Source organism: Fringilla coelebs, assembly GCF_963513975.1.
Source record: "Fringilla coelebs genome assembly, chromosome: 3".
Taxonomy (NCBI): Eukaryota; Metazoa; Chordata; class Aves; order Passeriformes; family Fringillidae; genus Fringilla; species Fringilla coelebs.
Window position 1 is genome coordinate 54,495,966 of NC_140030.1, and position 25,529 is coordinate 54,521,494.

Consider the following 25,529-nt stretch of genomic DNA (forward strand, 5'->3'; position numbering starts at 1 on the left):
AGGATTTTCTGAACTGCTTAGCAGTGGTTTAGCTTTGCTCCAGCTGACTAAAATGGTAATTATTGACATTAATGAAGATAGGCATTGACAACATTACAAAAATTTTTAAATAATCCGATGCACATAAAACACAAGGATTTAATTTTTTTGAATTGTTATTATAAAGTCATTCACTACATAAAACCTCAGATATGAATACTTAGTGCCATGAGCTGGAAGGCACATTTCTTACTGATCACTAAGAATGTGCAAAATTGGTGTTGTTATTTTAGCTTTAAATGCATCTATTTTCAGTTGTTGCTGCTTACAATTAACAGTCTTTCTGTGCATATAGAATTCAAGGAATCTGATCTGAAATTGGAGAGAGTTTAGTAATTTTCCAAGGAAAAGTCTTTTTATACAAAAAAAATACTTCCACTGACATTTGTGTCCCAATAAATAGTTTGTATTTCTTCCCTGGAAATCTCTACTTTATAAGACAGTTTTGCAAGCAGATGGAAGATATCCATTGATACCATATATACCATATACTGATAGATACTATATATACCATATATCTGATATTCCATATCAGACACCTTTACAGTAAATCCAAATGAGTTGTTGTTAATCTGATGCTCTCCAAATATTTTTTTTTCCTACAAAACATTAAAACTTTACTTTGAACAGCAACTGGAACTTGGCTGGGCCAAAATAAAGACAAGGGCCCTATTTTGCTGTGTTTATCCATTGTACTTTTGGCCTTCATCAGAGCAAAAAGTGCACTACAGTAGGACTCTCAAATGGGACATTAGACTAGATTTGTTATGAGATCCGTATTTTCAAGTTTGTGGTAAAGCTAAATTGTAAACAAGCAGATTGTTCAAATGCTTTTAAATCTTACAGATTGGGCTTCAGAAAAAAGTAGATAGAGAGGTACATATTTGTTTTGATTTATAGTATATTCTTCTTGAAACAGGAAAGAAGGATAGTTGTGTTCATTTTCTTTTGTTGCTATGATTCTTAGGAAGTACTTTGCCTTTCACATTATTTTGTAACACTTGAGGTTTCAGAGTATAAAATCTAATTGGATTAACCCTTTTCTTGGGGGAATATATAAAATATTCTAATTTTACAAAACAAGACATAGGAAAATTCAAAAACAGTGAAGTAAAAGTAAAGGATAAAGACTGGATATGTGTTCAGTCATTAAAATGTCCTCAGATTTCAGAGAAAGGTGGGCACCTCCAGCAATTATTTTATCTGGCATAATTTTTTATTTCTAGACCTGGAAACATTTGTGCTGTACTGCAAAAATAGCAAACTACTTTAGAAAAAGTCACTGTTTCTAAAGATTGGTCTTCCACATGTGGAAGAGTACATGAGTTGGCAGTGATGACAGAAAATCTTTTGGAGTATGCACTGGCTTATTATTTGATGATATATTCTACCCTTTAAATTGTGTTAATGGCTACCAATGTCTGAAGAGTTGGGCCATGTGCAACTTTCTTCATTTATGACTCTGAGTAACCAAGAAAGCAGTGGTGCTTAGTGAAGTAATGAAGATTAATGAAAAAGATTAATTCTCTCAGCACATCTGACAAATAATAGTTTACGTTCATATTGGGGTTTATTACCTATTGTATAGATTTAAAAGCAACTCCAGCTGTATTAGCTCAATGGAAAACACATTTATAAAATAAAAACAACCTTGAGCAGTTATTTTTAATCCCAGAGTATGTATCGACATAAAACTGGAACTTTGCCTTTCTCTAAGACAGGATTCCACAAATACCGTAATGATACCAGATGTGTAAAAAGATAAACTAAAGTGTTTGCAGAACACTTTGAGGAGTAAATTGCTACGTGTTTATTATTACTTTCCATCTTTTGACACTAGTTATATTTACATAGTTTATTATTTTAGTTCAGAATTCTTCCTGTGCATTCATAATGTTGCTTTTAATTCTACTAATGCAATTTCCTGTCCTCTCCTTCCTACAGAACATTCACACAGTCAGCTTCTCCAAGCCAGGTTTTGTGGAACTGCAGCCAGTCACCTTTGATGTGGGCACAGAAATCAATCTCTCCTTCAGCACCAGGAATGAGTCTGGGATCATCTTGTTTGGCACAAGTGGCACGATTGTCCCCCCCAGGAGAAAGCGCAGGCACTCTGCAAGGAAAGCTGCTCCCCTGAAGAGAAAGCGCAGGCAGACAGGACAGGTAAGAGGAGCCTGGCAAAAGATCATAAAAACCCCCATAATTCTTCTGATCTGCCAGAGTTTGTTTCAAGACACTGTCAGATGTTTATGCTTAAGTTAAAATTCAGGTATTTGGAATAAATTATTTCTAATGTCGTCCTTCATCTGATGATAGAAGCTCAGAATTGGATTTTTTGTCTTGGAGAAATTGTTTCTCTTACAGATTTACAGTCATGTATCCATTGCTTTTTGCTAAGCAGAGGATTTGGTTTTGTATTATATTCCATGTTGGGTTTTTTTAACCAAACCCAAATACTAGAAAATACTGTTCTTCACTCATTTTGAGAACTACTTATGCACTTTTAATACTTGGAAACTCTCTCAATCCTGTTCATACAGACATAAATGAGTATCATTCTTATTTCCCTGAGGCCAAAAAAAAAAAAAAAAAGTGGTGAACACAGTGAAGATTAACCCCTTTTTTGGCATCACTGATGTGAAATTTAAGACTTGAGTGCTCTGGCCTCTCCTTCTCTCTCATAAAATACAAATTTGCTGTATTAGTCCACAGTGTCTGAGTGACTGATAAAAGTGTGATTACTAGAAATTGTTAGAAATTATTCAAGTCTTGATTAAATCTTGATTAAAATCCTGACAGACAGGCACACTACAACAGCAATAAACAGATTGTGTTGATGCATTCTTTGTTCAGGACTTCTGGGAAGTGATATTTCATTATTCTCCTTTCTGGCTATTTTGGAAGAGAGCTCCTGGTGACCTAGAGTAGCACGCTCCAGGGACTGCACAATGTAATCCGGGCTCACCTGGATGACATTATCTTCAGGTTAGGGTCTCCTTCACCCTTTCACAGCTCTTCAGGTGACAGAGACCATGACCTCTTATTGCTGTACTAACTGGAGTTTAGATCCTGAAATCTGCCACAATATGATACTGGTGGTGGAGTAGCTACTGGCATGATTTGGCAGCTCTCCAAACACAGAACTCAAACTGAGATCAATGCACTTCAGGGCTTGATGAGTTTAAGAGCAGGTCTTGTTGAACACCATAAATGAGAAGAATTGTAGGTTAGAAGTTTCCATCCTTCTCTGTAAATAGATAGAGAGTAAAATCTTCTGTAGATGTTTTCCAGCATGACTTCATTTTACCCCTTCCTCATTACAAAAATGCTGGAGTCTGAGCACAGCAGCAGCAGCAGAACTGAAACAGCAGTGTCTTGTCTATGGTGAGCACATCAACAGCCAGTGTAAGACAATAAAACATACCTATTCATGTAAAAATAAGTGAAATGATTTCTCTCCAAATGTAACTCATCTTTTCCCTCCAACACGCACCTTGCAGGCCTACTATGCCGTGTTCCTGAACCGAGGCCGGCTGGAGGTGCACGTCTCCACGGGGATCCGGGATCCGCACAGAATCACCGTCAGACCGGAGGCCGGCGAGTTCCATGACGGCAGGGCACATTCCATCCGGATAGAGAGAGCTGGAGGGTAACAAACGCCCACAAACGCTGCTACAGGCCACACAGCACAGCTAGTTCAGCAAAGCAAATGTGTTCATGGCTTTGGCAATCCATGTAAATGCTTCTTCTGAGACAAAAATAATTTGTTTCATTCCATCGTTATCCAGAAATTCTTAAAAATAAGTTTGACGGTCATTGTTGTTCTGAAGAGCTGGGTTTACATGCTTTTGTAGGCTACCAGTCTGTTTCTCCAGACTTGTGTTTGCCTGAAATGGCATCTTTGATCTTCTGATTATTTGCAAATATATTTTATAAAAGAATCTGTGGGTGAGATATTCTGCAGTGGTGCAAAAATCTCCTTTTCAGGACGTATAGAAAAATACCATTTTCAAAGGGTTCAGACTGCAACAGCGCAGCAGGCTGTAGCCTTTTTGAGATGCCATGTGCTGGACACAGTGGTGCCCAGCTAAATATGGCAAAACAGTGAAAACACAGTCCCACATTTCTTGTTGGAAAAGCCATCACAGACCTTCTCAGACCATGTTGTTTTACACTGAATTTCACTTGAATTCCTTTGCCTTTTCTCAGACATTTTAAAACTTTCGTATTACACTTCACCATTCAGAATGTGGCTAGAAACAGCACTATTCTAGTGTGCAGGACTCAGGCAGCCAATAATATTTATGGGCTGGAATAGCTCTTGTTCCAAGCAGGGTTTATTATGGACATTTGAACATACAAATGTGTACATGCTGTACAGACATTTGTTGGATTAGTGCCCTATGCACAATGTTCTGTGTTGTTAAAGGAAATCAGGAAGAAGATGCGACATCCAGCTTGTTACAAAAGGCACTTATCCACTTCAGCCTCTTGCCCCCACAACAATGCAGCCTTCTTGACCAGCCATTCTGTCTAGTCCCCAGATGCCCTTCTGTCCTCTCTGTAGTTTGCTTTCCTTTCCATATAATTTTCTGACTGAATTTCTGTTGTATTGCTAAAACACCTCTCACAAATAATGCCTCCAGTCAATAAGACTCCTCTACTTTGATGACTAGGTCAAAGTCAAACTGTAAATGCTTTGGGAAAAAAAGGTTTTTAGGAAATGGATGACTGCATTTTGTGATTCATTTTGTGTCACTGTGACAGAACGCAAATATGCAGATGATAATAAAAAGCTCTAAACAACAAAATAAATTGTTTTATGCAGTGCTGTAGCCAGTACAGTTAGCTTGACCTTATTAGGGTACATGTGAGAGTACATCACGGCAAAATTGCTGTACAATGCCATCCAGTGATGATGCTTGTTCAGATGAGACCTCTGTGATTTCAAAGTAGCTGTGTTACAAAACAAATGCCTGAACTCTGAAGTTTTTGTGGCCTGAAATGGGTATGAAAAGACATAAAGTACAATTAACCCTTCCTCTGCTCATCCTGATCTCAGGCTTTATTTTTTTTAATGTTTTCTGTGAAAACTCTGCAGAGAGATAATTGTCCAAATAATTATGAAAAATGATATTGTTGAAGACTAATGTGCATCATTGCAGCCTGATTTTGGGTCAAATCAGCTTGGACCCAAAATGTTTATGATGATTAGCCATGGCTAAAATGCAGCAGCAAAAAGGATAACTTGAATCTTGACAATCTGACTTTCCTACACTTCCTCTATAGGCAGGGAAGGGAGATGTCCTCTCTGGGACACTTCACTGAACCTAAATTAGTCTTTTTCTCTGAACTGCCTCCAGAGAAATCTCTCTCCTTCTGTTTCCACTGCTGAAGGGACTGGGAGATATCATAGGGATTGTCCTGAAAGATAAGTCTTTTAATAACTGCTTTCTCTAGCCCTTTGAAAAACGAATCACACTTCTTACTCTGTAGTTTTCCAAACCAAAATAATTCATCCAAAACTATGAGGAAACTGGACAATTTACACATAGTACAGCACTTATGTAATTCAGGTGCTTAAGTCACTGTCCATTTCTGTCTAGGATGTGTGTAAATGACAAAGCCAAGCATTTTGTATTTGAAAACAGGTCTCTTTTCAATAAGCATTTTCAATATTCAGTTGCTTGCATTTGTAATTATAGTTAAGAAAGAATATCAGAGTTCAATACAATTTTGCAGTTGGCAAAAGGGAATTTATTTGCCAGAGACTGATTAGTCAGGTAGTGGTGCTGCAGAGGCTCCTACCTTCCTCTCTTCAGCCTTAACAGTAACCATGGGACTGCTTTGTCTTTTGCTTGTGCCATGTGAAATACCCATTGGAATGAATTATAGCACCTGTATTGGTACATTGTGAACAATCAGCAGTTTTCCTCCTCTGACACCTCCCCCAGAAGAAGCTATGAGATCTTTAAAAAGTGTACTGTATGTCTGCCATTGATCCTGCAGTCAGAGCAGTCTGGTTGGGCCCCAGCAAGAAGATAATAAGGAAATAGGGAGTCCAAACAAAATGTGACCCCGTGCTGTTCCCATCCTGCTGAGCTCTAGATGATTATATCTACCATCACAGTACAGCCAGCTCAGCCCTTACTGTGTCTGTATTGCCACACCACAAACCACTTCTTCTTATGCAGCCACAGTCTGACATTATCACCCCTACACAGCACAGTTTTGCCAGGCTGTGTCAAACAGCTACCAAGGAGGCACAGCAGCAACTGAAACCCTTCTAGTGGTTAATATGCATTTAATGTGAGCTGCCAATTACATAACTTGAATTGCTCATTGTTACAGCTGGTGTAGGAGTAAACAGGGTTTGCAAGGGAGTGATTTCAATACAAGCAATAACTAGTGTCAAATATATATTTCTTTGCTTTCAAATCTTTTCCACAGGATGTTCAGTGTTCAAGTCGATGAAGACAAAGTCCAGACTCAGAGGTTGCCATCAGACCTGCCCATCTCTGTTAAGAAGCTCTTTGTGGGGGGTACATCTTCTCAGTTTCAGACTGCACCTATCAGAAACATACCACCTTTTGAGGGCTGTATATGGAATCTTGTCATTAATGCCACGTAAGTCTCAATGATGCCAAGAAACATTCAGTTAATGAGATCTGGTTGAACTGCCTTGGAAAGTTTATTGTTGCAACTAATCCTACTAGCAGAAAATCCTGGAATATGATCTGTTTTCTTTATATGCCATTCTTTTTTTTTTTTGTCGACAGTTTGCAGGCTATGCAATTAATGAGCTGTTTTACAGACAAGCCAACACTGTCTGTTTGTCCATGAAATCAGAGAAATTCAGCAGTAATGCTGCAGTAAGATGTACATCAGCAATAGGTATTTATGGTGTACTATAACACTTTATTTAAGGTGAGGGTGACTTCCAAGAGAAGTCAAAATTCTGAGAACCACCATGGGAATTAATTTACTTTGTGGAAAGTGCAGTAATCTGGAAGGAGCATTTGAGTAAAAGGAAAGGCAATGGTGAATAAAATAAAACCTCTATAAAAAGTTTCCATCTAACTCTTTCTTTCACATATCTGACATACCTAAATCAGGATTTTATCACTCCACATCAGAGTAAATGACTTCTCTGTAATACCATTGAAACTATGTAGGCCTGTGAAGTTTGCCAAAGAGAATGCCTGTCTCTCTGCACTTACTGTAGGAAGAAAAGCCAGTGGTCACTATCACCTCTGATTTAAGTGTCTTGCTTCTGTACCGGATCCTACCTGTACAGGGCAGGATGAGTCCTGGCTTTTGTGTCCTGTGAAGGGAAATTACACTGCAGCATAGAGTTGTTTTTTATAAATGGGTGATAAAAAGGCAGAAAAACTAATAACAGCCATCACTCTTTTTGTGTGTTCTCAGCCCCATGGACTTTGCTCAGCCCGTGTCCTTTGAAAATGCAGATATTGGCCGATGTCCCACACTAGAACCAGAAGTTAGGCCAACTGAGGATGAAGATAAACCAACTCATGCAACAGTTCTGGTCCAACCTGAACCAGTCACTAATGGGGAGAAAGAGGGGCCAAGAATCCCTCCGGCTTCTCCTCCTCCAACACCATCTCTATCATCAGCACTTGTAAGTATAAATCACTTCAGTCAGATAGCGTTTGAAAAGTTTCTTTTCCCAGGCAAAATTGAAAAAGCTACTCATCAAGAATAATGAAGCACTTTGCCACAAAAATAGTGACAATTCAGCATGATACTGTAAATGGAACGCCATGTTGCAGGTCAGTAAAACCTGTGGATAATGGAAAACTGGCTGATATCATTTGCTTGGATTATCACAACAGTAATTTAAAGAACGATATAGCTTTAGAAATATCTTTGGCTTGCATGCTTAGCAGTGAACCCTTACACTTCAGAGTGTAAGCCAAGCAATATTTGCTTGGGGTTGGAAGGGAAATTTTCCTGTGGGAAATCCATTTCATTATGGTATTTCTTGTGCTGGTCTCTGATGCACATGATAGCAGTTATGCCAGTGACGTGATGAAGAAAAAGATAAACCAGGAGGCCTATTCAATATGGCAATTCCTCCACTGCTATTTTATAACTTCAGTCAGGAGAATAACAAAATGAAACCCCAGTCACTGCTAAATTGAGCTCAACTGTTGTTACTAGAAATAAACAGTGAGATAGTGGCAAGCAGTCTTACACAACAAAATTTAAGGAAGAAACTCCTTCTCTCACAAGTGTAGTAGTTTTATAAGCTGATGTAACATTTTACCCTCCACAAACGTATGTTTACCAATCTGAATATTAAAATGAATAATACATACACCAGAAGATATTTTTGAGGGGAAAATTGTTTGTATTTTGTTAGACCTGAATACAACCAACAGGTTTATGCAGACTATGTATAGTTTAGCATGAGTGAGGTTTCAAAATGGTATGAAAAGACTGCTCATTCCCCAGTTTGGAACCTGTTTGCATTACTGGAATTTACACTCCAATAGTAATGAGATGGTTTAGAGAAGAACTTAAATTCTATTTGAGATACATGACCACTTTGTTGGCCAGTATATATGGCACAGCTTTATCTAGAAAGACTTATCAGGTGTTACTGAAATCTCCACATCACATGCATGGAAATGGGAGCCTTGGACAAGGCAGGCAAGCTCCATCTCAGTTACTGCCGTGCCCCAAGCCCCGCAGTTACAGACCCCGGCCTCTCAATGCTCCGGGCAGCGGCTGTGACTCGTTCCCACAAGGTGGAGTAGTTGCAGCACCAGGGCTCCCGTGCAGCTTTTCTGTTCGGAGTTCAAAGCAGATTTGCAGTACAGTAAGGCTACTATAGAAAGATAAAGAACCAGGCAATAAGGTAAAAAGGATTATCCAGCTTAATGTTCACTGTTGTGAAGGAATGCAGTTGTAGTATCTGTTGATTAAATCTTAAAAACAAATAAAGAAACAAACCACAGAAGAGCATGAAAGAGTAAGTGCACACTTCCAAAGACTCTAAACACTAGCTTTTAAAATAGCAAAATTGAGAGGACTAGATTTACTCATTAATATCAGAAACTAGTCCCATTCCAACTAAGTGAGTTTTGTATATCACTTATCTAGAGCAGTGATATTTTAAAACTGGAATTCTAAATAAAACACCGTTACTTCCCTTCTGTCTTGGAAATAATGAAACTGTTTTAGTATGCGAAAGACTTGAAACTATTTTAAATAAGGCAAGCTTTTGCATAACTGTTACATTCGTATTAGTGAGTTCTTCAAAGTATTTTTGAGGGGACTGTTGCAAAAAATTAACTACAGTCTGGTGATGAGATAACACGCATATCAGGTGGCACTCATACTACAGTAGATTATACAGAATCTCAGTGTAGAAGGACTGCAAATGGAAAATGTGCAGCAGAAAAAAGTATTTTCACGTAGGAGGCTTAAATAACCTATATGCTCTATTTGAGTACTTTTAGGACCTTTTTTATCTAAATGCATCATCTGCATGTAAAGGGGGAGGGCAGTTGAATCCCAAAGGAGGAAAAAACCTACCCTGTACTAAAGGCAAGACAAGATCCATAAGTAGGATGGTTGGGAAATACACCAGCCACCAGTCTGCTGCTGCTTGCTGTGACTGCCAGAGTGTTCCTCAACACTGCTGCTTGTGCCTCACGTTGTTCCCTGCTCCTCAGGGCTCGCTAGCCGCTGACACGAAGAGCGCCAGCCTTCCTTCTGCCTTTGACTCCGTGACGGTACCGCCCGCTTTTGATCCTGCACTTCTGCCCTGTGCTATTAGCAGCATCCAGTGAACTGTGGGGACTGCCTGAGTGCTTTTTCTACTAATTGCTTTCTTTGTAATTACTAACACAGCAAGTGAGAATATGGAGAATGTGTGACAGTCCACCAGTGGCCTTTTCTGCTCTTAATTTCCACTGCCGTACACACCGAGCTTCTTGACCTACCAGTCAAGTCCCTGACATCTTACAAGACTGAAGTAAAGTGCAGCTGAAGAGTTCAATCTCTCATGTAATGTGGGAGATTATTGAGCAGCCAGGACACATTAAGGCCATTACTCTAAAAGCAAAGCTGTGATATTTTAATACAGGGTAGTCACCCATGCTTAGTGCACAGTCTGGTGAAAGCCGTAAAGCTGGCTGTCCTTAGATAAAGCAAAAGTGAACACAGGCTTGTGAATAAAATATGGATTTTTTTAAACATGCCCTACTGGTTTTGTTTTTCCTTTTGCTGACTTTTCATAATGAATGCTTACTATTAAAAGTAGTTATTAGTAAACAATCTGTGTATGCTATGATTCCAGCCACCATGGTGTGTTGGACACTCTCCCACACTCCTTTCCCTTTCTTACAGTCACCCTGATGCAATGAAGAAAAACTGCAATGTTTACTGGTGCTGGGGAGCAGCTTGTGTCAGGGTCAGACCCTTTACTAACATATACCAGCCTAGGATTAAATTTACTGTCAGAATATATCCTTTTACCATGTAAAATGTAAAAGTGTGCCAGAGGAAGGTGTGTGTATGTATTTTCCAATTCTTTCCAGTACCAGTTGTTATTCCCTATCTTTAAATTTTAGCAAGCTCAAATGTAATTGAAGGTATTATATGCATGGTATTGTCATTAGCTGAGTTGTTAGACTTCTAGATAAGCTTGTAGAGCTTAAAATAATTCAAAATTTTACCCTGCATTACGGGAATATGATTTGTCTTTTCTTTTTGATGATCCCTGGAAGACTGGTATTATACATTCGTAACCCTGCTTGGTCCTGGTGGATTTTCCCTGTTTTTTCCCTCCATTGCATATTGATGTATCGATTGTTCTTGTCATAATGCATGGTGTTCTACTCTGTCATATTCAAACCAGAGCATTTATTGTGCAAAACTATATTTTAGAGGTGTTCTATACTGTTGTGAAGATCTTTGTGTGAAAGCAAAAAAATATTACAGAAAAACTGAGTGGGAGAGGGAAATAAATTTCCTCTTTCAAGTTGAAATCTCAGGGCTTAAGTCACTTATGACATTTTCAAAATATTTCAGAGAAAGAGCTCTGTCAGCAAACCACTGCACCTTGTGCTTTGCAGGCCCCTGCTGAGTCAAGGCTCAAATAAGAGACTGTCACCAATCCAAAATGATAGCAGCCACAGTGCTTAAAAACAGAGCTTGCAGCTATCAAAGTTTGTTTCTTTCCCGGCAGCATTGTCCAATATTTTGTTGAGTTAGATCCTTTGAGTAGTTTCCTCACAATATTCTCAGTGGGAGGCAAAAGCCAGACATGAGCAGAAGCTGGTAATTACCATGGTCTCACATTGCCCCAGGCACTCTAAACAAGAGCTTTAGGACAAGAGATTAAAAGACCTGGTGAAATTAAAACAAGAAAATTATAGTGGGCAGAAGATATTTTACCTTGCAGTGTTGCACCACTTCAAGAGTAATAGAAGTGGAACTGCAGGGGGGGGGGGTTGTTTCTTTACAAGCTGGGCAATGTCTCTACATTAGACAGCTGGGGGATTTCAACAGCTGTTACATCTATCCATCACTTATTTGGATTCCCTGGTTGTTTGTGGGGGCCTTCCAACAGCACCAGAGAAAACAACAGCACATTAAGCAAAGAATGCAGTTGTAAAACAATATAAAGAAGTAAAATGAAGGACTCATTGACAGCTGCAGGATCTGAAACTACTTCTAATTCATTATTTTTGAGGGTTTTTTTTTAAACTGGATTTTAAGTTGACAACAAAGCATCCCTTTAAAACTTAAATCTTGTTTCATTTCTGTAAGAGGGCATCCTACTGTGTAAAACTCAGTTATGTGAGCTATGGGTACACTGAGCTGCCTGGAAATCACTTAGGACTCTTGTAAATGTCCACTGGTGACATTTACACCAGTGGGAAGCACGAAAGCAGCAATGTTCATGTATTACTTTTATTTGCTTTTACAGCTATCTTAATGAGCTCTGCCTTTACACCAAGTTCCTGTCAGACTGGTTTATAACTTCAGCTGGTGGGATGAGACATCAGCTCACTGGAAAATTGCAGGGCCAGTCTCTAGACTAGGTACAATAGTCTCAGTCCTGAGCAGGTGGGAGACTCCCAGCATATGCACAGCTGAGACAGATACAGAATATGAAGTTTGCATGATTGCTGTATGTTTTGCAGGATTCCTGTGCTGCTGACACAGAACCAGCCATTTTAGAAGGTGGCAAGCAGTTTGGTCTTTCAAGGAACAGCCACATTGCAGTTGCATTTGATGACACCAAAGTGAAAAACAGGTATGATGTTTGTTTCAGCAATGAGTTTTGATGAAATAGCGTCAAAACAAAATGCCCCTCCTAATTCTCTCAAAGGTATCTCCCAAAACTATGGACATAATCTGAAAAGATCACACACCATGACTAATTAATTTCATTAAGCTAACTTAAAAAAGCATTAAAGTATAAAATCTAGGCAATGAAATGCCCACCTGAGCAGCTCTCACAAAAACAATTTACTTCTTTGTTTGTAAAGGTTTGGGCACACACAGATCCCAGACTGATTTCCTAAAATCCAGAGTAATGGAATCAGGTTGTGCAACTGACTTCAAAGATGGCTTTTTCAGAGGAAATTTTTTTTGTTCAGTAACTTTATAATTTCTTTTAATAAGGAAATTTTTCCCTTTTCTCCAATATTTAAGATCAATCTTGCACAGTAAAAAGGAAAAATGATATTGCTACTCCAAAGTGTAACGCTATAAACATATAGCTGTTGGTGTGCAAAGGAATTCCATGAACTGGTTATAAAAATGTAACTTTTTTCAATGGATTTGTGAAGATAGAATTTGTTAGTTGTTTTATTTTTTGTTCTGCGGGCACATGGTCATTAACAAATGTGCCATGACACATCACTAAGCAATTTTGCTGCTTATAGTTGCCAAATCCATTAGCCCCATGCTTATTTATCCCTATAAAGATGTTGTACCACATATGCTAATTTTAGAAAACTAGGAATGATCCTGGACTGATCATTTTCATGCAATGGATTTTTCATTTATATTATCAGCTGCTTTCAGGTACTGACTTTGCAGCTCAGCTTGAGCAAAGTTGTAAAACAATATATTTTTGTGTGATGTGTTGCCAGTGCAACTTTAGCATTAGAAAAATCTAAATAATTTCTTCACAGGTTCTTTGCTGTTGAGGAGGTTCTCAACATTACCATTCTGTCCAAGGGGTCATTAGTTTTGCTCAGACTCAGCCTCATTTTCTCCTGGGAGAGATCAGAATAAGTGTTTTATATCCTCATTGTAAACTCTTCTGTCTGCACCTTTAAAAGTTTTGCAACCTGTCTTCAGGCAATACAACTCATTAGAAACTCAACATTTGCCAGCTGTCACTACAGCTCTCTCCTCTTTGTGAGCATTATGTGTGTGGATGATGGATAATGCTGCTGGAATTTTACAAGTGCTGGGATTTTCTAGCTGCTACAGCTGCAGCTGAGAATTGCATCTTGAAATTCTATGCCAAGATTGTAGTTTTGTATCTCCATAGCAAAGGAGCTAATGAATGCTCACATGTCAGGGATCAGATAGGTGTGAAATGTAATTTGCATTAAACCAGATTATTTTCCTTGAATTCTAATGGACAAGTAAAATTGGCCACCAGCAGTATAAAATATTTTTAGAAAAAGCACGAAAAGGTAAAGCAGTTGAATTTGCCTAGTGCCTGACTCCAAATATCTTTTCCTTTTTCACTGGTTCCTGTTTGTTTGATTTCTAGGCTTACAATTGAATTTGAAGTCCGAACAACAGCTGATTCTGGCTTGCTGTTTTATATGGCCCGCATCAACCACGCTGATTTTGCTACAGTTCAGATAAAGAATGGTCTGCCTTACTTCAGTTATGATCTGGGGAGTGGAAACACCAGCACAATGATTCCCAACAAAATAAATGATGGCCAGTGGCACGAGGTATAATAGTGTCTAATTCTAAATTATTCTTTGTAATGGTAAGAGTGAGCTTTGTTTTGCCTTGAGATATTTGCAAAATGTAGTCCACACAAGCCAAATTTTACAACTAGTATTTTCTGGGGAAAAAAAGAAAATAATCTAGCAAAAAATTTTGTCAGATGCACTGGTACACAGAAATTTATCCTTCAGGGACCACGTATTTCTGAACATATTTAAAATATGTGCCATGTATAGTAAGGAACTACAGAAAATGTTCCTTCTTGCTTAATAGGGCTCATGTGAGTATCAGCTCATGATGATGGAATACACCATTAAAACCAGTTGTTTCTACATTAATAATGTCATTGTTAAGGCAGATTGCTGAGAATAAAGGGGGGAAAAAAAAAAGAAGTAACATGTAAGTAAACCTTCCCTGGATTATTAATTCAGTAGGGAATAAATATGATATTCATGGATTTATTTGGCAGCTCCTTCTACCTTCTGTGACTTTATGAGGGAGCATTATATGCAATGCCTGTGGCACTTGGATGCTAAGAGAAGGAATGATATCACAGCTATGAAATTTAATATTTACTGGGCCAAGGACAACAGACACACAGTATATTCATTAGGTGACATGCTGGAAGGCACCATTCAAGACAGAGAAGCAAAGTATACATGTAACTGTGGGTTGAATTTATATCTATAAGTTACATTGAATTTTGTACAGATATTTAGAAATTCAGCATCCACATCTCATCCCCAAATGAGAAAAAAAATCTAATTGCATTTTCTCTTACACTTTAATTGCCTCATTTCCACTCTGTTCTCCAGGAATTTTATTTTCATGAGGTTTTTAGTCATGAACTTTTGGTGATAGCAACTCCTCTAAACCAAGGTATTTCATAAAGGGAAAAAATAAAGTTGTAGTAGTCATTTATCTCTTTCATATAATGCCTGGAAGCACTGGCAGCCGACCAAGGCCCCATTCTGCTGCTCCCTCTGTAGACACAGAAGAGATGCTTTTGCTCTTTTGGCATTTTCTCTTTATCCTAAGAGAACTAAGTGGAGCATATATTTCTTAATGGAAGATTGTGCTCTTTGGGCGTACAACTTGACACTCCACAAGAGAGGGCCTCTTTTTGTAGATCCTGTTTCTGTAGCAGAGAATGGAGACAAAGTCACAGTTCCCAAAAAGCAAAAAAAATTTCGAGAAGGAGGGAAGGCAATGCTTTTAGGAAAAGGCCACAGTCTTTGTGTATGATAAAGCAGGGGCTTCTCCTCAAAATAATCCTTTAGTGACAACCTTTTCTCCATTTGGAATGATTTAGGTTAAAAACATTTCCATCAGTCCTACAGAAGCCACTTGGTGCTGCTGCTACCCTGCTCTCTGTTAGGTGCTCTGGAAGAATGTCTGTTCCCAGTTCCTGTCTCACCCACCTAATCCTCCTTCTGCCCAAGGTGTAGTTAGCCATCTCCAATTTACAGTTGCCTGTAAACACCAAGTTCAGGCCCTCACCTGCAAGCCATCCTTGTCAGTGTTGTCATTCCCACTGCATGACAGATATGCTGCCACACTGGAGCAGAAGCAGCCATGTTAAAGAAGAGCCAAAACAATGCTGTTTGTCTCTCTTTGCTATTCTGGTGAGCCAACTACTACACTGTTTAGGAATCTGCTAACATGCATGATGCATTTTGCATGTATTCATTTTTATGCAGAACCGTTATTATACTGAGTTGTAGATATTTCAATATAAACTTTTAGAAAGACGTTGGCCTAGAATTTCCTCAGCTCTTCAGCAACTGCGCTCCCTCCATGCAGTTTGCAGTCCATCTGTCTGAAGAGAAGCTATAATGCCAACAGAACATAGTTGGTATTGTATTTACTCTAGCATGGATGATCTGAGGCATGTCCAAGCTAGTGGAATCATAAACTCAATATTTCCTGCAAACGTGTGCTGCTATTTGCAGCTATTGCAAAGATTTGCAACTGGTGCCATAACATTCAGCATTTATTCTGAAGTACTTCTCTATTCTCAGTACTTAAAATTGCTGTCTGATTCTGGGAAAAAAAATATTGTGCCATGCCTATTATAACGTAACAATGAAGCATTTTAAAGGCATCTCAAGTCTTTTCAGTAATTCTAGTAAATAATTTTCATGATGCCTCCTGACCCAGATGCAAGTAAAATGTTGGCACAAAACCTTGCTCAGGAGCTTTGTTCTATCAATATTATCCATAGCTGCTTCTGTGGTACTTCTGTAACTACTCCTACTACTTTCTTGTGTATTGTTGTGTGTCTTGGACTGTAACACTAGTTACAATCTGAAAGTGCTTGGTTGTCAGGAAATGATCTGTAACTGTATCACATTTTTGTGTCTTTCTAGATAAAAGTAAGTCGAGTCAAGCAAGAAGGAAACCTCATAGTAGATGGAGTCTCTAACAGGACTGTGAGCCCCAAGAAGGCTGATATACTGGATGTTGTAGGAATGCTGTACGTGGGAGGATTGCCCATTAACTACACAACCAGGAGAATTGGTCCGGTAAGCAAAATTGTTTAACTTACCTCACATGCTTTAAGTATGTCCAGTTTTGTTCTGTCCTGCTTTTCCCTCAGACTGCTCAAGGATATGGATAAAATGGACCTTAGTGGAGGTGAACAACATTCTGCCAGTGGAAAGACCTGACTCAGATTCCAATTAACGCAAAAAAAAAATTAAATTAAATTAAATAGCAGAGATCTCCTACAAGGGGAGCAGAAGCCAAAATTGCCCTGGACAAAGTACCCAGTATACTGCTGCTTACTGTAATAATCAGTTTTGTGTTGCTATTACTAAAAGAGGAGAGAGTGTGTTTTGAAGGAAGGCCATGCAAATTCTGTTGTCCTCTTTCTGTTTCCGAATTAAATGTGTATATATAAATTTATCACTGTTTTGGTTCAAATGCCCAGCTTCCATGCTAACATGGAAGATGACAGAGAGCCTGGAGAAATAAATATAATTTTGTCCTAAATTTTGTAGAGTTAACTAGGAACATTGTATTCTGTCACCCAGACCATCTACTGCATCTGCACAAGTCCATGCCAGTCATCTCACTGATGCCCTTCCAACCTCCCAAGACACACCAGTATCAGAATGGGAGAAAAACCTCTTCCATGCTTTCTTTTGCTCTCTGTGAAGATGGCTCTTTCAAAGCAGAAGCCAGAACCTGAATGAATTTAATTATTGTAAACAACAAATTTGTCATCTAGCACGGCACAATTCAGACACACAAAAAATGGAATGTCAGTAGGAACTATGTCTGGGTTCATCCTGGGTAGATACAGAGAATCCATGAAGAGCAGGCAAAGCACAAATCCAGTAAGGAAACAAAACAGACTCCCAAAGAAGCTGCACATGAATAAATACCATTATACCAAGATGTTTAGGGAGTGGAAAAAAACCATTTTCCAATGTTCAATACCATTAAGGACAGGCAAGAGTTCCCTTCTTTCAGTGGACAAAATAAATACAGAAAAGGAATTCCTAGATCCCTCCTAATTTCATGTATTGACTCATGCATAGGGAATGAAGGGGATGAGTAACCACTCTACATCTGAGAGCTGTATTCCATAAAGAAAACTGACCTGTAAGATCATGTTTTTTAGTAAATAATTGATTGTGCAGAAAGCCCAAATTGAGGTAAATCTAAATCATTCGGATTTACCAAACCAGATCTAAGGCACTGAAAGCCAAAAGCAATTCTTTACCCACAACATATAATTCCTAGTAGTATCAATTTATGCTCTTTGAAATATATCTGCAATTTACACATACTAATCTAAGGAGAAAGATCACACTGTGACCTTACCTATTGCTATTTGTCAGAGGTAATGGAGGGAACCCATGCAGATGAGTGGCTCAATCTGGCAAAAACAGTCATGTTAGGTCCTGACAGTCTTATGTGCTTTGGGATTTAAATGAAGCTGTGCCTCCAAATGTGTAAAAAATGATGCTTGCCTTCCAGTCATGCTCAGTAAAGTATGCTGCAATGTGTAAAACTTGGGTTGCAGCTTCATGTAGAGGCTCTGAAGCAAACCAAGTTGAAAGGATGTGTTACCTTAGTCAGGGCTTTCTTCTGTACACACACTAGTCCTTTTAGACAGTACTCTATTATGTAACCATGGTGGGTTGGCTTCCTTTCCAGTGTAGAAGACTGATACCCACTTGTTGAGCTCCAGCAGATGTCACATTTTGAGCACTCAAAACTCTGCTTTCAGCAAAAGAGGTCCTGTTACTGTTCCCATGCTAAAGTATAGCCAGATTTCCTTTTCCATAGGGAAGAGAAAATTGTAAAGTTAGAGAATGTTATAGAATCATCTACAAATCTTGTGTTTCTGTGATTTATTCTTGCAGTGAAGGTTTGTTTTGTTTTTTGGCATTTCCTTTGTTTGATAACAAGATTTGTTGATCTGAAGATGACTTACTTAGAAATTACAAAAAGGACTACTTATGAAAAATCTGACAGAAGGCATTGTTCAGCTCAGAACTGAATTTATTCACTGGTATTGCTCAAGTTCTCAGGAAAATCTTGTACAGGTGTATTTAGCTGTAATAAGCTATATAATTTCATAGTACATACAGCTTTGATTTACAAGAAAATAAATTCTTGGAAATTCTTTCCAATTATGGGTCAGAATATTGTTAGAGGGGGGAGTGGGCAGAGTCAAGACTTCTCTCTGCAGGTGTGCCTTTGTCCTTTTTGTGTTCGTATGTATCTCTAGGCTGAATTTTATACGCTGATGGTTATTTTCCTCCGTTCTACTGCACTGCTTGTGAATATATCTTGTTTTTCTTCCTCCAAGTACATGATGTTTCATTTTCCTCTGTCTCACTGGTGTCAAGGATAGATTTTCCTAACTCTTTAAGTCAAAGATCAAAGCCTCTTTCTGAGTCTGAGAAACAAAATGTAGCTTATGCTGACCTTGGAGAGAAGAAGGGAGAGCGAGTTCTGGAGGAGATGCCAGTGGCTTTCAGAGGTCCCACTGGGATGCCCTGCTCACACCCAGAAAAACCCCTGCCCCAGGCAGATTCCTGGGTAATCAAACCATTGTTCTAAGTGTGCCCAGACCCCAGCTGGGGCTCACAGTGTGCCCAGCCCAGGAGCCAAACTGGAGCTGCAGTTTGCTACCCTGCACAGGAGCCTCCATGGACACGAGCACATTCCCTGCCTCTCTGGGCAGCTGAGTGGCTTTCATCACTGCAGTCATCAGACTGTGTGCAGTCAACAACCTTCCCACAGGGGCTGTGTTCATTTTAGTAGTGATGTTACCTGCATTACCTCTGTTTTACCGTGCAACATTAGGCCCACAGTAAAGTGACTAAAGGAAGGGAAAAAAGAAAACCCACCTAGTAAAATTACCAGCAGCCCAGGGAACTATAGCCACTATCTTCATCTACTTGCAAACCCCATAACCTAGTCAATTAAAAAGGCAAAGTATAGGCCATTAAATTCCTGCATTGCTGATGTAATTTGCTATGTTTCATTATGTGGTGTATTATTTTATGTCCTTTCCAGTAAGCCAAATAGATGTGACTCAGATCACATCCCTGAAAAGTAATGTAATTCATCTTCAGTATGATTAAGAATAGATTCCAATTACAATCAGATATTAAGGATTAGCCATGTAAAATTCAAGTTTTATTCAGCTCCATAAATCCAGCAGAGAAGTAGAGAAAATGCACTCATTGATTGCATGCTTTAGGCTTGCTTCTCATAGTTTTACATTTTGTTTGAAATATTGACTGCAGGTCCTCCATAGCATTGATGGCTGCATCAGGAATTTTAAAATGACAGAATCACCGGTTGACCTGAATAATCCAACTTCCAGCTTCAACGTTGGAAAATGCTTTGTCACTGCACAGAAGGGAACGTACTTCGATGGAACAGGCTTTGCCAAAACAGGTAATGAGCAACAATTCTGGTGAAAGTCAAAGAACAGAGAAGGAGGAGATTCTGCTCTGAAAAACTCCCAGTGTTATTGAACTCCTGTTGGCTGGAGGCAAAGTGAGACCAGTACTTGAAACTGTTGCTGATCATTTTTTGTTATCCTGCCTGAGGAAAGATGATGTGACTTCCTAGCAAGGTCTTGCACTAAGCACAAGTGACATAAAGGTTATTTAAATGGTTTCGCATGAAATGGAGTGCATTAACAATGTGAAGTTAGTTACTTTGCCTTACACTCAGCACAATCTGTGTGATGATTATTAGTAATAATGTATTAGATGCTTATATTATTTTTATTTTGCTTCCCCTTTTCTCTCCAAGTTGGTGCATACAGAGTGGGAACAGATCTGCTCGTGGAATTTGAATTCCGTACAACACGAATGAACGGTGTTCTCCTAGGAGTCAGCAGCCAGAAAATGGATGGGCTTGGCATCGAATTAGTAGGTGGAAAAGTGAGTAGCAAAGCCATTTTGTTTCTTCAAACAATGCTTAGATCCCAATATCAAGATGTCTCAATAACAGGGCTCTCCAAGGAGAGCCACACTTGCACCTTCCCATACATCTAGAGGATTTTGCACTTTTAAAAGATAGTTTAAAAGATTCTGTAATACTTGAGCCTCCTAAAACTACAATCAGATCTTAAATTAGTGACTACATAAGAAGTTTTGAGGAAAGTCTTTGTCATTAATAATACTGGTTTCTTTTGGATATCTTTTGATTCACAGTCTGGAAAACCAGTCATTATTCTGTCTCTATACAGATTTTAGAGGTGTGTAAAAAACCCTAAAACTAAGACCAAAAAATGGGAAAATGACAACTTAGCAATTTTGCATATTTCCACTTGTGTTAACTCAGTGACAGAACCCAGATCCCAGAGGGACAGCAATCCACATAGCCTTTGGTGTGTCCAGTCAAACCATTGACTTCAAAAACACCAACCAAACAAAAACAACGGAACTGTTTTGAAAACCTGCTGATGCCCACGCCGTGCCTTTCAGGTGATGTTTCACGTGGACAATGGGGCAGGCCGATTCTCTGCTGTCTATGAGCCCGATGCACCAGGCAGTTTGTGTGATGGGCAGTGGCACAAGGTCCTTGCAAACAAGATCAAACACCGCTTGGAGCTGACTGTGGATGGCAGGCAGGTGGAGACTGACAGCCCAAACAGGGCCTCGACCTCGGCAGACACCAACGACCCTCTCTTTGTCGGAGGCTATCCCGGTGAGCGTGCAACACACAAATTGTGCTTTACTTAGGCTCCAATACTGCTGCCTTGGTAATGGTTAAATGTAAGTAGGACTAGTATGCCAAAGATGATTGATAAGACAGGTTGAGTTTGTCTCAGTTGGCGTGGATGCTCATTTCTGCATTCAGCTGCATTTCAGAACAAGAAGTTCTGCAGCAAGAGACTCTCACAGATACCCCTGCCCCATTTCAAATGCAGGCACTGTCACAGGGAATCAGGCAGATTTTCTGCCTTCTGTTGCTCACATACACACAGCCTCCCTCTAAAAACTTTCTGTTTAGCAATAGCATAATAGTTGTCTTGCAGTAGTAACAGCATTTGGCATATTTAAATTTAACTTAGAAACAGCAAATTTTAACCAAAGAATGTATATATGCCCTTGAGGGGGCAGGGCAGTGTATGTGTAAATCAGCCTGTAAGACCTGAGGAACTGAGGAATAAGAACAGCTTGCACAGAGAGGTAAGAAGACCATCTCTTTCTAATTAATGCCTTTGCTTGTGGTCTGCTGGGTTTTAAAGGAAAAAAAAACATAATCTACATTTGCTAATCAGTATTCTGGAAGCCCTCAAGAGAACTTGTTTTATGCAGAGGTAATTGAACAGTATTGAGAATTGGGCTGAGGTCTGTAGCTGGCTTTATCTTCCACTAAGCTGATAATGAATGCTAGTATTCATCTCTTCATAGACAGTCAATAAATTTTCTAACAGCAGTTTCCTTTCTGAAATTACAGTTAATATGTTTGCAAAGTACCAGTTTTGTTGCATTTGTAATAAATATTCCCTCTAGCTTGCAAACCAAAGCAAAAAAGCAAAGTATTTTTGCAGTGTGTGTCTGCTCTAGTGAGTACTGAGGTCAATGGCAAGACACCTCTGAGTTAGTTAATTCCTAAATTATTTTCTGGAAGTTGTTTTTTGACCCATTCTAATGTGTGATACAGTGCACCTAAAAAGCCTTCTCTCTCAAGCTTTGGAACACTTAAAAGATTGTCCTTGGTACTGACATATGAGAGTTGAACTTTAGTCACAATGACTATCAATAAAGACCAACAACATTGTGCCAGAAGGAAAACAGTTTTGTGGCAGCCTTTTTATAACCAAACAAGACTCTAGCATAGGAGCCAGCGCTGAAGAAACACCGCAGATGGAGTTACTATCTCACTCTGGACTGCATGTCAAGAGGAGGGACACAAATCACAATAACACTGCTATCTGCACAAAACAAACCTACACTTACCTCATGTTGAGGGGATATATGAGTTGAGCCACATGGCAAGTTATGAAATTATTTAATAAACCTACTGCATGTGTAAACACTTCACTTTTCTTTTGCTGCCTAGTCTAGCTCATCCAGGGTTTGTTTTAACATTCCCAATACCTAGACAGCCACATCACAAATTTGAAGCACAGTACCATGGGATTTTGTAAAATTAGTATTTGTTTTTTAATGGTCCCCTTGAAGCTGCGTAAATAGAGCAAAACAATTGTAAATCAGCTAGAATTAACTGATGGAAAATTTTCTGTGAAGTGAAAATTTTCACCAACATAGACAAAAATAGAGATTCCTGGGTACTCAAAAAAGCTAGCATTCATCTGTTGGTATCACTCTTCCCCATGCAAAGAGAGACAGATGGATTCAGCCATCTTATCCTCTGTGAAACAAAATAACACTGTGGCCAGACACTCTCTACAAGTGTAAAGTTACTTCTGCAACTCACTCGGAAGAACACTGAGAAACAAGTTGAGCCACAAATTTCAAGTAGTTGAGAGAAATATTTCCAGCTTCCCAATCAAACCACCCTCACTTCCATCCCCTCCTTCATTAGTGGAAAAGATATACTACAACTCCTGTTTTTACTATCAGCAAAGGAAAAAAAGAATACTTGAAAACTGTCAAAACCAGTCTGTAAATGACATCTGAAATCCATCCTGAGGAACTGGCTTCTTTGTGATGTTAGGACTGAGAATTGCATCCATTTTGGCATATTCTCCCCCTCTATTATTCTGTGGATAAACATCTTGAGAAGTTGAGTATCTGCAGAGCATCATGTGTGCATTGTACACCATTTGTAGGTAGCAAGCTGCGTACATGGGTTACAATGGCAGTTTATATGTGTTCAGATTCTGCCACTTTCATAGAAAAAGAAAAGAAGTCTGGATTGCTATCTAACATAAGCATTCATCACATTTGCTCATAATGTTTGTAGTTTTTTAATAATGAATATGTACAGGAAATTAAACATTCATATTTTTCTGGGGGCATCTCTTCTCATGCAAGACTTTCAAAGAGCAAAATTAGGTATCAAATCTAACTGACATAATTCCTTTCTAATTTTTTTCCTTCCTTCAGATGGTGTGACCCAGTTTGGGCTGACGACTAATATCCGTTTTAAAGGCTGCATTCGATTTCTAAAGCTCACCAAGGGTACTGCAAAACCTCAAGAGATTAACTTTAGCAAAGCTTTGGAGCTGAAGGGTGTCCAGCCACTGTCATGCCCTGCAGACTGATGGTCACTCAGCCAGTATGGGTCTGTTTATATAAGCACCTCAGATTAAAAAAAAAAAATCTATATCTTCATTGCATTAATAATAAAATGTCTTTGTGCAAGTATTTGAGCAGTGTTTGTGGTATATTCCAATGGCTCTTTCAATGTATCTCCCAGGAATGCATGAACTAATCCCTTCCCCCATCCCCTTCATTAAGAGAGTAATAGTAATTTTTCTCTTTTCTTATAGCTTGAAATTGAAGTGTTTCATCTTTCTTGTAATGAGTGAGACCATATATTATGCAGGTTGTTCCTTTTCTGTGGAACACAGGATCACAAAATATCTCAAGCTGGAAGGGAAGCACAAGGATCATCGAGTCCAGCTCTCTGAAATGCTCACTAAATGCTTTTGGTGAAATAGATCTCCAAACTTGTATTCCTTTACAAGTCTAAATACAGTGCACTTGTGGGCATGCACAACCTTATCCTTCATTAGCATATTAACTTGCTTCAAAAAGTTATGCTCTGGTCACACCCAAGAGCTTTTATAAAACTTTTCTGATCATATTTCCCATGAAGTTTCACTGATAAATTAAATGTGGTCCATATGGCTGCTGTCATACTATAGCTGTGGAACCAAGTGCAGGAAGGAAAATGTTGGTACTTAATTTATTTGGGATTACTGATGAAAATATGTTGCACCTAAAATCCCTGCTATGTCACTTGAACAGCAATGAATTTTAGCAGAGGTTACATTGTTTGGTGTTGGGACATTGAGTCTCTAATCAAGGGAGTAGAACTGGGTTCTATTACTTATCTTGAAATATAGTTTCAAATGATCCTTAAATAAAGTTTGACATTGCTGCTCTCTTCCACTGAAGAAAGATACTGAAGTTACACATAGCAAAAAATCACAAACCAGTTTTCTAAAGGAAGATGAAATCTTGACATTTGGAGCAGAATAGAGGTGAAGCAAGAACATTCCAGAGATTATTAGTGCAACACCTACGACTGATCTCTGCTGTTATCTATTAATAGAATTCTTACCATAAAAGCAGCTTCCAAAGTTCAACTCTGCTGCTTCTGCCTGATGTTGTCAGTTTGTAAGGAATACTGAATGGAGAAGCCATCCCAAATCTTCCTTAAAAAATTTATAATACTATGTGGATAGCAGTTTAACTATAGATGGAGAGAGTTGTCTCCTAGATTCTCACTAAAATGCGATTTTCCTCATGCTTTGTATGTTTTAGAGGGCTGTGAAATCTTCAATGAAGTGTGGATTATGTTTTCTGTGGATTGTTTCAAGTTGTTAAACTGTAGTTTTGCAAAGGTTGTGATTGGACCTTCAGAACAGCTGCTGTAGGAACATAAAAAACCTACCTATACAAAATAAAAAAACAACATAAAAATCCCTGGCAGTAAGGTAGCACAACCATGCAATTAAATGAAAAGGTTTTTAAAATTATTTTGTTCTGCCCACAAAGAGCCTTGAATAGATATTTTCAGGAATTCTGACATTACTAAAAGAAAGGCAGCTGCAAAATTTGTGCACAGGCTAGCTGCAAAATTTGTGCTTGCCAGCGAGCACTCCTGCAGGAGTGCTTTGTATTTTACAAAAGGCCTTTTTTGGCATACAATGTTTTTTTAAATTGCCATGGGAGGAAAAAAAAAAAGCAAAACCTTTACACTGGGAAAATGCATTAAAGGAATGGTAATAAATATGTATACTGGCACTCTAACGGGGAGCCTACATCAATCAGATACACCTGAAGAAAAAAACATCTAACTCCTGTGAAGTCTTGAAGTAATTGCCTTCAGCAAGTATTCTAGTT

At 38.8% G+C, this 25,529-nt stretch overlaps 1 protein-coding gene across 7 annotated transcripts in view; it reads left to right on the forward strand.

Annotated features, from left to right (window-relative positions):
• LAMA2 (laminin subunit alpha 2) overlaps nucleotides 1-23,822 on the forward strand; it is a 336,534-nt gene extending 312,712 nt beyond the window's left edge. For all 7 annotated transcript variants that reach the window (XM_084202390.1, XM_084202391.1, XM_084202392.1 and 4 more), the window contains 11 exons: nucleotides 1,984-2,202; nucleotides 3,540-3,688; nucleotides 6,490-6,666; nucleotides 7,468-7,681; nucleotides 12,222-12,334; nucleotides 13,814-14,003; nucleotides 16,371-16,526; nucleotides 19,773-19,926; nucleotides 20,290-20,420; nucleotides 20,967-21,189; nucleotides 23,562-23,822. In XM_084202390.1, the coding sequence (XP_084058516.1) occupies nucleotides 1,984-2,202; nucleotides 3,540-3,688; nucleotides 6,490-6,666; nucleotides 7,468-7,681; nucleotides 12,222-12,334; nucleotides 13,814-14,003; nucleotides 16,371-16,526; nucleotides 19,773-19,926; nucleotides 20,290-20,420; nucleotides 20,967-21,189; nucleotides 23,562-23,719 (1,884 nt within the window). In that variant the 3' untranslated portion in view covers nucleotides 23,720-23,822. The remainder of the gene's footprint in view (nucleotides 1-1,983; nucleotides 2,203-3,539; nucleotides 3,689-6,489; nucleotides 6,667-7,467; nucleotides 7,682-12,221; nucleotides 12,335-13,813; nucleotides 14,004-16,370; nucleotides 16,527-19,772; nucleotides 19,927-20,289; nucleotides 20,421-20,966; nucleotides 21,190-23,561) is intronic.
• Nucleotides 23,823-25,529: the final 1,707 nt, after the last annotated feature.